Source organism: Salarias fasciatus, chromosome 9, assembly GCF_902148845.1.
Source record: "Salarias fasciatus chromosome 9, fSalaFa1.1, whole genome shotgun sequence".
Classification (NCBI taxonomy): Eukaryota; Metazoa; Chordata; class Actinopteri; order Blenniiformes; family Blenniidae; genus Salarias; species Salarias fasciatus.
The window spans coordinates 17,457,529-17,469,734 of NC_043753.1; the positions used below are offsets into that span (position 1 = coordinate 17,457,529).

General features: G+C 43.1%; 1 protein-coding gene across 1 annotated transcript in view; it reads right to left on the reverse strand.

The window, feature by feature from the left end:
- The window catches only part of ptprn2 (protein tyrosine phosphatase receptor type N2), a 127,299-nt gene that overhangs the window by 39,669 nt on the left and 75,424 nt on the right, over nucleotides 1–12,206 (reverse strand). The window contains exon 11 of the mRNA XM_030099755.1: nucleotides 9,857–9,921. Within this exon, the coding sequence (XP_029955615.1) occupies nucleotides 9,857–9,921 (65 nt within the window). The remainder of the gene's footprint in view (nucleotides 1–9,856; nucleotides 9,922–12,206) is intronic.

Here is a 12,206-nt window from a genome sequence, read left to right on the forward strand (position 1 = left end):
CTGCATACATCTAACTGTGCTCTGATTTTTCTATCTGTCTCTGCTTGAATTATATATGAATGCAGGCTTTGCATAGCAGCTACCAATCATGAGCCGAGGATCCTATTTTTGAACGGGTTTCCACCTGTGCCGGGTATATGTTACATCTGTGCATCTGCGACCAACACCTGACATGATGAGCCACCTTCAGATAGTAAATATATATGTTGGCTCCAGTGTATATGTGATATGTGATATGTGAAGCGAAACTCCCCCAGGAGCAGCAGGACGACGCCCGCTCACCGAGCACGACCGGCATCTGATGGTTTTTACCTTCTGTATGCCAAATTTGCAACGATTGCATCATATATGATGATGAAAGATAACATATATTACTGCAAACATATCACAGACACGTTTTCAGCTTCTGGTCCTAATTAGACAGCTTTTGAATGCTATGAATTAACCTTCACCGAATAGTTTCCATTCGCCTTCAAAATCCTGCTGCAGTCCAGAGAAAAAAACACATGTCCTCAAAATATTTTGTTTTTTTTCAACTTTTGCAAATAAATAATTGTAGAAATCTCTTGGATTGCTCGTCATTTAGCTGGAAACCAAAATGTTTTTCCGAACTCGCGAAGCGCCAACGAGCTTGGAGACACACAGATACAAAGATAAGTGTGTTTGCGAAGATCAAACAAATTTCCATTCATGCGGAGCGATACTTTTACATGATTCAAACACATTTACACATCAGGGGATCTGATGAGCGAGTAGCCGTTTCAAGTGGAAACACACATAGATTATTTATCACTTAAATATTTAACGCCACGTCTAAATATTGTCATAATCCAGCACGGAGGTTTTATTCAGCGGTGAGTGAAACCAGTGGATGTGGCGAGGCCACTTAGCAGGAGAGCGGTGGAGGCTTCATTTCATGGTTTATCGCTGCAGATGGAAGATATTCACACACACACACCCTGCGAAGTCAAGGTCGTCATATAAAAGACCATAACAGCTCATCAAGCAATTTAGTTGACCTTGCCATGCAGAAAGTAACTAGCAGTTATAGCAGGATTCACAATTACAGTCAATTAAAGTCAATAAAAGATGATATGACAGTTGATTACGTTTAATTTACGGAGAGCAAAGTGGTTTCCATATTGTGCGCTCAGTGAGCAATCATTAATGGACTGCTTGAAGCTCGGATTGGGTTGTTTGCTAAAAAGACAGTCGCGACCGATTCATATGTCAAGATGACTATATTTTTAAAACGATGCTTCATATTGATTATTGTTTGGATCTAATAATTACTTCGAATCCTGTGGAGGAGTCTGCCACAATTACCATTGAACTGTCACAAAAAAAAAAAAAAAAACTTGGTAACACTTTACTTGAAGCCCCCCTGCATAACACATTATAAGTACATTCATAAAGCATTATAATGCCATTATAACATGTGTAGCTGTAGTTATAAACATTCATAGATGATCACAATGCCAGGACCAAACCCTAACCCTAACCCTAACCCTAACCCTAACCTTAATCCTATGCTGTATACTGCTGTATAGTGAGTTATAAAGCATTGTGATCATGTATTAGTGTTTATAACTACTTATAATGTGTTATAAAGAGGGGCTTCAAGTAAAGTGTTACCAAAAACTTGAATGTAGACAAGCAAATACTACTGCTCTAGTTTTCTCGTGATGTTAAAGAGATGACTGTGGGTCAGTGGCTGGCCTGCAGCTATGGTTTTTTTTTTTCCCTGCGATCACCAGTGCTGAGGTGCCAGATGCGCTAGGCCGGTAGCGGCATGATAAATGGCAGAGGGTGAGCGCTCTGCGGCCGGGACCGGGAGCACCCTGCCCCTGCGTCCCGCTGCCAGTCCCTTGGCATGCAGCTCGTCAGGCCAAATGGCAGCCGCGTCCCCCTTCAACGCTGACATTTAAAGCCTCTGCCATGCCATCCAGCTGTGGACACCGCGGTTCCCCCCCACCTCCAACCGACTGTACCCTCAGTCGCTCCCAGGCACCCGGCCCTCAACCCCGCTGCTGCCGCTGCCAGGCGCCGGTCCACGGACTTCCATAAACACACATTTATAATATTCCTAAAATGAGTCTTTGAATCAGGACTCAGATGTGGCATTCAGCATGAGTGTTGCTTAATGTTATAATCATCAATTCACCTTCAGTACCTTTTTGCTCTTAAACAAAACCATCTGAATGCTCACCAGAGGCGACGTCCTCGCTAGACTTGTGAAGTTAATCCACAGAAAAACTGGCTTTTCCTCCCGCCTGTTAGCAACATCGCTGATCCATTTTCAACATTTTATGGCCTTTATTTTCCATGTTGCATTCGCTAAAGTTGGCCCCAGAGGCGGCAGGGAGGGATGTGAAACTACTCGCAGTAGCACAAAAATTAATTTGTCTTCCACAAGCACAAGGCCGTCTCCCTCAGTAAGCTGGAGGAGGGTAGTTGAGCTCAATGATCACCAAATGGGGAATACACCGTGGCGAAGCCAGAGCGGAAGCAGCGGGGTGTCCAGTCATTATTTCTTCTTAAAATATTGCCAAGTAGGTCAACCTGCGCCCACAAGGATGTCAATGACGCTATTAAGGCTGCTTTGAATGGACGAGGCATGGAAGTGTCCTGTGGTTGAATTTTGTTTCATCTGTGGCGGAACCCAGAGGTCTAAATACACCCACAGCCCCGAAGGTGCAAATAGTCAAAAGTCACCCGCAGTAGCTTCAGAGCCCTCGCGGGGAAGTGTTAATTAACGTGAGTTTGCCCTTTCAATCGCACAAATACTGTACACGAATATTACACCGGCTCAAAGGCAAGGGGAGCAACTCTGAAGGTACGAGCCCGCTTACCTGCACGTTGTGCTTTAATCATGTGTTCTGACAGGCGCCCTGCGGCGTCATTTCAAGTAAGACTGTGTATTTATCTATGTCAGACAACTACCAAGCATATTCCTACACAAAGAGGACTATTTTTTATGACAGCTGGGTGGTTTCACGGCTCAGATTTTGCAACATGGTGTTAAATCTGGTCACATTGGATGTTATCATGAGACTGCGGCAGAGACAAGCGAAAGCAGCCAGGACGGAGGGGAGAAAAAAAACCTGCTGCAGCACAATATTCTGAATAGGTATACACAGACAAATAACCACATTTTGTTGCCACTGACTGGATTTCGGGTTTGTTGTGTTCGTGTGATGAGTTTCCATGTTCTTCTTGTGTCTTCCTGTCACACTCAAACGTCTGATTTTTCTCTCTCCGTTCCGTCACAGAGAGCAGCCTCAGTGATGTGTTCAAGTGCAACAAGGCACGCCTCTCCTCGGAGAAGTTTCTGCACCCTTTCGTCGATCAAGTAGACATGGTGGGTTTTTTTACTCTCAGGCTGTGGTTCCACATGATTTACCTGTGCAACTTTTTTTTGTGGGACAAAGAGAATGACAAAAGCTGTGATGTTTTATCCCCATGAGAGAGCTGCTTGGCTTTTGATAGTGCTGATATATGTATGAAACAGTGCACTGGTATTGCAGTACAACTTGCGTCCACCTTAAAGTCAATCAGAAACGCAAAAAAAAAACAGTACAATGAGAAAATTTCCTCAAAAGGTCAAACACTCAACATTCAGTGTTTTTAATTTCTCTACATACCAATATTATATATGACAGCAAAATGAACATCTTTAGATTTTAAAATATCAGTTGAGGAAAACAAGCTCTTCGACATACAGAAGATTACATTTGGTAGACTGAACAAGAAATCGAGAAAATGATCGCTGCATGGACAAATGTGATGAATACTAGCACTCCATCCAAGAAACCAGGACTGGAACAGCACAAAAAGGGGCTTTTAGTTGAGAGGCAACATTGATATTGACTGAACTATTTATACCAGTGCAAGTTTTCAAGAGTGGATTTTTGCTTTAATTTCATTTAAACCTCTATAAAACCTCAAAGGCCACGCTGGCCTTGAGCTTTTTCTTACAGGAAGAGATGAGTACCCCAGAAAAGAAGAAGAAAATCTCCTTTATAATGCCTTAGCAAAAGGTGGAGGGATTGCCCTTCAACAAGTTGAGTAAAAATACCACTGTCAACTATACAGAGCAACCATACATCTCTTTAACAAAAGCAGTGGAACATAAAAGAAGCAAAAGGTAGGCGAGTAAACACTTTACATTCTGACACTCATTAAAAAACAGACAAGTCCACCCTTACCCGAGGGAGAGCACACGTCACGATATAGAGAGAGGCAAATACCAAGCCGCATGGCAAGGTATCAAAGGCATTTCTGCAGTCCAAAGGTCAGGTGATGGTAAAAGGTTGCTGAGAAACGGAGCTGCTGGACGGGCTTTCATCAGTGGGAGGCAGCTGGAGTCTCCAAAGAGGCAGTGTTACTCGGGGCTGCAGGCACAGTGGGGCTGCTCCAATATGACATTTCACATCCAGATCTGCCACAGTAATGGCATTTTAGCCACTTTTAAAACAGCCAGATTGGCCTTCCTGCACTGCTGAAATTTTTATAGGAGGCAATTTTTTTATTGTTTGGGTTTATTACAGTGTCTGAAGGAGATTGGATAGGTTGTCAATGTGGAAAAAGGCAATTGAGGGCCAATGTGCAACTGATTGGCTGATACCAAACACACGGTTACAGTCCACACGTATATATACAACAAGGACATTCGGGAATGTACCCCGCAGTGCGAGCACTGTCATTTTCTCTCGGCGGCTGCGTTCACGCTTAAATGAGAATAAAAGATGTGGAAATTAACATAAAAATATATTTTTTCTCATCTCGGGATTCTAACTGCTTGAGAAACCAACATGGTAAAATATGTTTTGAAGTGAAGCGCACACCCATGCCGTTGCAGGATCAATTTGTACAACTCTTGTCACACATACTTATTTATTTCAGCCTGTGTGCGTTCGCTCTCTCTCTGGGAGGAAATGGTCAGTGTAGCATTCCTTTGAAGTCTCGGCTGAAATTATCTGTCCCGCTCCCTCGGAGGAATTGCAATCGCTGCCGGTTGCTCTCAGTATTTGTTGTTAAGTGGAAGGCACTACAATATTCAGGCTTTGTTAGATTAAAGGAAAGCAAAATGCACTGATATTGCTTGATAACCATGGGCACAATATGAAAAAAAAAAAAAAAAACACTATGAAAATAAATATTCATGTGGAAATGTGTTTTAACAAAACAAAATGCAAGTTTAAGAGCGATCCAGAGAGAGCCAGATGTTATTATATCGGACAGAATACATTTGCGGCTTGAAAAGTGCAATGTTTGTCGCTAACGTCTTCTGTATATTGCACCCTCAAAAACGCAAAAACATAAAACAAAAGAAATGTTGCTTTTCGCTTTCATTTCCGTCGCAGGTCTCATCTTGTTCCCTCTTCGTGATATTACTGCAGTCTTCATAATTTTACTTGAACAATTGAAATGCTCTTTAAATTTACAACAATTTGCCCTAAAATCCCACATATTTAGGAATTTTCTGTCAAAAGGAAGATTGAGGAGACAATCTACTCCTGCTACAAACTGCAATTTTAACAGTCTTGTAAGTTCCAAGAGCAAAAATATCTCCAGAATTACTGAAAAATTGCACGAATTGGGAATATCTGAACAATTATAAAGTACTTTTCCAAGGAAGTCTGTCAGAAGAATTTAACATAGCGCTAATTATTGCAGGGTATTAGAAAGAAAGCCTTCAAATCCACTGCAAGGGGTCATCATTACACGTGACCTTTCCCTCAAATGAGTTTTGCCTCTGCGCTTCTGCACTTAGTCATTTGATTAGAAGCACTACGTGAGCTTTCGCCCATGATAAGATGGTGACATTCCGCCAATTATTCCTCCAGAGTGACGCGGCAGGATTATGAGTCAATAGTTACGCGACTTGGCGGAATTCAGTGGGAAGGAAATGGCAAATAAAAATGTGAGGGGGAAAAAAAATAAACAGCTGCATAAAACCGAGCTGCGGGAGAATAAGAAAAATGTACATTTAGACCCTTTAACAGCCAAGTTACAGTATTGAGGGCAATCATGGTAGCCATGTGAATATTAATAGTGAATGCATTTATTGTATATTTGCGAATGCGGTACACATAAACATCATGCATATCCCAGTGCAGAAACTCCCTGTCTGCCATATATGATTTACATTTAGTGGTTGAATAATCAGTTGACATGCAGCTCGGGGAATTCTGTGCTTAATGAGTGCCTCTTCACACAAGCAGTTTGCCGGAGTTATCTCGAACATGAGACCGCTGTCAAAATGTCAATGAATCTCAATTTAACTACCAACTTAATCACATGGGGGCCATCTCTCACACACACACACACAGGGAGTCTGGATGTGGAAATTCATCCTTTGTGCATTTTATTGAGAAATACTGGTGTTGGGAAAACAGGAAACTGGGAAAAAATAAAGCTGTAAAAGCGCTTTCATCAAGAATTCATTGTAAAATTTTAATTTGGCTGTTGTACAGAGGAATATTTAACTATAGAGAGGAAAATATTGACATGAAGCCAGTGCTCCAAAAGGCAATATTTTCCCAGTTTCAGGCTGGATGAATGTTTGACGTGTCAACGAAAAACACAGCTCTAAAACTTCTTTTTTTAAACAGAAAATAGGAGAGTTTCTTCTCTATTCCAGTCAAATCCGTCACATTAAAGAGGAGAAAGTTCATATTAAATACGACGTAAGTACTGAATAATGAATTTTGAGGAGACAGTTCATGCTTTAAATGTGTTTGTGAGCATTTTTTTTTACATGTGACCAGCTGGTTCAGGCAAATCAACAGGAGCGCAGGGCGATGAGGCTGATGTCAAATTACAAGCGGTAAATGGTGAACCTTATAATGTCATCAGGTTCTGAAAGAAGAAGAAGTATTGCAGGAAGCACACACACACACACACACATACACACACAACTATAAATCATGAAGTGCTAATCTAGTGGAGTTCCTCCATATGAGAGGAAAAAAAAAGTAAATGACTATAATAGGCCTCCTTTAAATATTAATTTTCTAATCTAGAGTAAAACCTCTGCGCAGCCTTATCGGTGTAAATCTTGGCCTGATCTTTAATTACAGAGCAGGTTTGTGGTCATTACCACGCTAATTGACTGAGGAATACTGAAACTCTCAAAATGTTTGGAGGAAATAAATATCACCGACGCGAAGGCCACTGAGTCTCCATCAGATCTGAGACTGGCGGGTTCAGGTTTCCGCCGTTCGGCATCACGTGAGGAATATTTCAGCGAGGCGCCTCTTCAAAACATGTGATCGACGCGCCCCTCCCTCTCCGCGCCGGGCTTTTTATTCCCCTGATTCTCCTTTCCGTGCTCCCCGCCAATGCCAGTCCTGCTGTGTCTATGGCTGTCAGCGACGGCCACCCTTTCGCCTGCTGCCTGGTCGCCTGTTTCCAGCTCGAGGTGTGACTCACCGACCCCCCCCGACTCTGCTCCTTCCCCTCCTCCTCCTCCTCTTGCAAAGACGAAGGAGATACGAGGAGGCAGGAAAGAGCTTTGTGCTTTTTAGGAATGCCGGCGTGAGAGGGAGCCGGAGCGCGGCACAATCTGCCAAGGTTTATTTTCTACACTTAGCGCGGGATAAGTGTACGATAATAACTCGGACATGTCTCTGGGTGTATAGTTTCAGTGCAGCGGAGTCGGTTATTGCTCCGCCAAATCAACAATAAATTTCTTCCTTCTCGCCCTATTTCTCCCTCTTCAGTTTTTCACACGTTCACAGACTCATAAATTGCTGTGGGAAGACCTTCATTTGCCTGCTGGGTTTCCACCGAAGTGCAGCTCCCGCCCGGGAAACAGCTGTTAATAATAAAATACGCTGGGAAATTACAATGCTTAAATGTTACACATACATGCATTATGAAAGTGATCTTTTGCTGTATCTTATTTTTTTTCTCTCTTAACCTCCTTTGTAAACCAACTTCTGGTGGATCTATAAAGGAGTAGATATTGCTCAGCCTATTGATTGATGTCTCCTTCCCCCCACTTTGACATTTGCTTATCCTCGTCCGCATCTACTGCTATTGACGTTCGCTCTATCTGGACATCTTCCTAAGCTGTTTTGTCATTTGTCACCTCTTAAATAAAAGCGGAGGAGGGAGGGGTTTGGGGGGGAGTTGTCAGCGATAAGACTTGATGATACTAACCAGTGTGATGGTTTTATACAAGCCCGGGGAAAATAACACACACACAGCGTCGCTTCATTTTCCAGCTCCGTAGCCTCTTATGGATTCAACGCGCAATTTCGCCCGGCATATTTCTATTTCTGCCAATAATGAGCAGACTAAAGAAGACCCTCTCCGCAACCTCGAGCATTGCATTCACTCATAACCGTGGTCAATTTGGTGCAAATTTACTGAAAGCAGGCTTTTGGTTTAACACCTTTTAAACTAATGTATTTGAAGAGCCCACTCCACACGCTCTCCCGTCAAAAGCGACTATTTTCCCCCAACTTACCCTTAACTCTCCACTTCTTGGAGGCAAACCGGTGAGATCAACACACCCACATTTGAGTTTTTTCGCTAATAAAACACCCTCTGAGTGCAGTTTTCGGGATTTAAATGTTGCCAGCTTACTATTTGTAGTACAGTAAATGCAGCACTTCCTCAACACACATTTCCACAAACACAGTCTGGCGCAGATTTTCTCCCCATGAGGTGGAAGACAGATCCTTCCTTTCCTCCCTCCCTTTTTCTATCCATCCCTCCCGCAACCCTGGCTCCTGCAGAGAGGCTATTATTGCGGCTAATTATCTACAAATAGGCCCAATATGACAAACACAGCCCCGTACCAGTCCTGGCTAACCGCAAGACTCAGTCGGAGAAGTATTAAAAGAATGAAAAGGAGGCGAGGAGAGGCGGACAAAGGGAAGGACAAAAGTCTCAGTTGGGTAAAAAAGAAAAAATATGAATCAAAGATAATTGAGAGGAATGTGATGAAGACACAATGTGGAATAAGATGACAGAAAATGTGGTGCTAAAAAAGATATAAGTGGGAGGCAGATGGGCGAAGAAAGGCAGTGACACCAAAAAGAAAAAAAAAAAAAAAAAAAGGAGATGGCATTGAAGAGACTAACACAGGAAAATGATCTTGTCTATACAGTGTGTGACGGTTGTTGCCATTGGCAACTGTCCTGTGATGCGCAGGCCACATCCACTTAGCTCCCAGCATGCCTCATGATCCGGGCAGCTCAGGGGTCTGAGGCTGTCTGTCTCATTTCCATAGAGAAACTCATTTACCAGGCAAGCATGGAGGGCTATGACGCATCAATGAGTGCTTGATTAGATCCTTACCTCTGATATATATGAATATTTATTAGTGTTGCATAAATACAAATTCACTCTCTTTTCATTTGTGTCATCCGAAGAGTCCTCCTGCTCTCCTCTTAATTTTTTTCTCCAATGAATATGTCACAGGAGCATCGGGAGCTCCCTGCAAAGTGACAGCACTCAAGATAATCTGGTTATTGTTGCTCGGAGGCGGTGATCAACACTCACTTTGAGCTTCACAAAATGCATCGTGCTTTTGTCTTGTTGTTTTTTATTTGCTATGGTGACAGCAGCTCTCAAACACCTAGAGGAAATGAATAAGGGGGGGGGGGGTAATCACGGCTGCGCACTCCAAAGAATGTGTCTGGGATTCACTGTGCGAAAAGATTAGAGTTTGGCTGCACAACTGAAGCTGCAGGTGCAGCACGGACGCCAAGACAAGTTGATATCACAGAGTTACTGCTTCACAGGCAAGAGCCACACACTAACAATCACCAGCACACATGCTCTCACTCTCTAAGCACATAGACGTGAATAAAAGATATTTTTAGCAGGTTTGACTTACATCGCTGACTCCGGCCTCCACTATCTTCAGGCCTGTCTCCTTCTCCAGCTGCTGCTTCTGCTGGACTGCAAGGGGGGGGGGGAGACAGAAGCAGAGGAGGTGTGGAGTATGAGCACTGGATGAAAAAAAAGTAGCAGGTTTTTTTTTTCAGCTCCCGAGGCAGAACAAGTGGTCAGTGAAACCGAGAATGACGCAATGGATGTATCATCCTGACTCAGATGTCAAACTGGTCACAGAAAATGTCCACAGCCTACACACACACACACACACACACACACACACACACACAAAGAAAATAATATTTGTCAAGAAGACAGCCAAAACAACCTTTAGGGTACAGCAGCAGCTGACAGCAGTCTGGTTTTTCAGAAGTGATAGGTAGTGAAATAATTGGTCTTCGGACAAAGACTGCACACTTACGGTTGTTCCAAACGTCTCTGAAAGTCCTAGATCAGTTACCGTCGATCAAAACATTGCGAGTCGATGAGAGCTTCTCCAGAACCAGCTTCTGGTTCTAGAATTCTAAGTTTCAGTGACAAATAGAACACACTTTTGTTTTTGTTTTTTTTGCCGATCTCTTTTTGAGATCCTACGTTCAGAGCTGACCGAAGCTGAAAGCTTTGTAATACCGAAAACCTGAAACACAAGACAAATAAACCTTATCCAGCTACACTGAGCTTGGAACATACCGCCAGCAGTGTGTTTCCAGTGCAAGTCCTAGTGTTGGTTTCATAGCTGAGTGTGTTTAATCTCCTCCATTCACTGTGATGTGGAGAAGAAGGTTTTCACTGGAAACAGCTTTGCTCGATTTAATTTCATGCTGCCATCATGTATTTAGTATTGTCTCGCCGTGGGTTACTGAAAAATACAGCCGAGCCATTTTACAACTTCCATAACATCGCCTCCGGTGCCGGCGCTCTCTACGGGCTTCAGAAATTGCTGAACAATCACATATCGCGCTGTTCTCAGGGGAATTTACTTCGCCAACATAGCAATTACATTTTTTGAGGAGGTGCATGTCAGCATGACACGGCGACAAACTCCTGCTCCTGGCATGACCCCTTGATGCAGGAGAACAGTAAATGCTTGCATTTCTTTTAACACAGCTACCATTAGCTTAGCAGGCATTCGGTCGTAAACTCAAGTAGCGACTCTCAGAAGTGATGAATCACTGCTGCGCTTTGGGCAGTGCTGCAACTTGAAAAAAGAAATGTAAAGAAAGACGGAACATCTAAACTGTTCTGTCTGCCTGTCTTCATCACGTCTGATCTGTATGAACCATCAGATAATCTGCTGTCTGGGAGCAGAAAAAACATCTCACACATCAAGGCAAGGCTACTCTAAACTAATGCGGAAGAGGAAAGTTTCCAGGACACTTTAAAGCTGTCGAACTCAGAGAATCCCGTGTGGGACTGGGGGGGCGATGCTTTCAGGAGCTCGAGAAGCAGTTCTGACGTCAGCCGGCACATTTGTGTGTCCACACGCTCTTTTTCCTGGCATTTCTGTATTTAACTGCACTCTGTAAATGTATTTATATCTAGTATAGCAATAATAGCCAAAGTTTTAATCCTCATAGAAGCCCAACTGTTCAGCAGATCTCAGTGCAGTCCACTCGGTGATCAACCCACCCAACTAGCGCGGCTGAAACATTAAAATGAGCCATCATCTCGACACATGTGCAGCCAGGCTCACTGAAGATCACAATGAAAGCAGATGAAGTGCTTGTAGATTCACGGCACACAATAACTTTCTCCCCCGCCTTTGTTCTTGCAGTAATTAATACACCACCCGAGTTTGATCCTCGGATCTACTGATCTAATCAAATATGGCATGCTATTTCCAAAGCTTTGTTCGCGAAGGATATTCTCATGCAAATCAAACTAAAGTGAGGCTATGTTAAATATCCATCGCTCAAGATCACACATTTCGCCGACTTTTTTCCTCCTCCTCCTCCTCCTCCTCCTCGTGCTTAACGTCCCGTCCTCACTTTGATGGAAACATTTATATTGGAAAACAAAATCAAAGGGGCCTTAATAGATTATGCCAAATTATAGAGTGAAAGGAGAGGGAAAGAAAAAAAAAAACAGAGCATAATTTTAATTGAGTTTGTTAGCATGTGAATGTGATTGGTAATGGGGGAAAAGGGAACGGAGCGAACGTTAAAGGGAGGCAGAGAAAGAGAGCAGGTCCTTTAAATCCCATTTCCCCAGATGAAGGCTATGCAAATGACCCTGAAGAGCTGAACTCCACCTCACACTCCAAATTCGGCGAGGGCCTGTTTAATTAGTATTTTAATCTATCCCAGTGATTCCACTCAGTCCACAATGTATGCAGAATTCTATCTAATTAA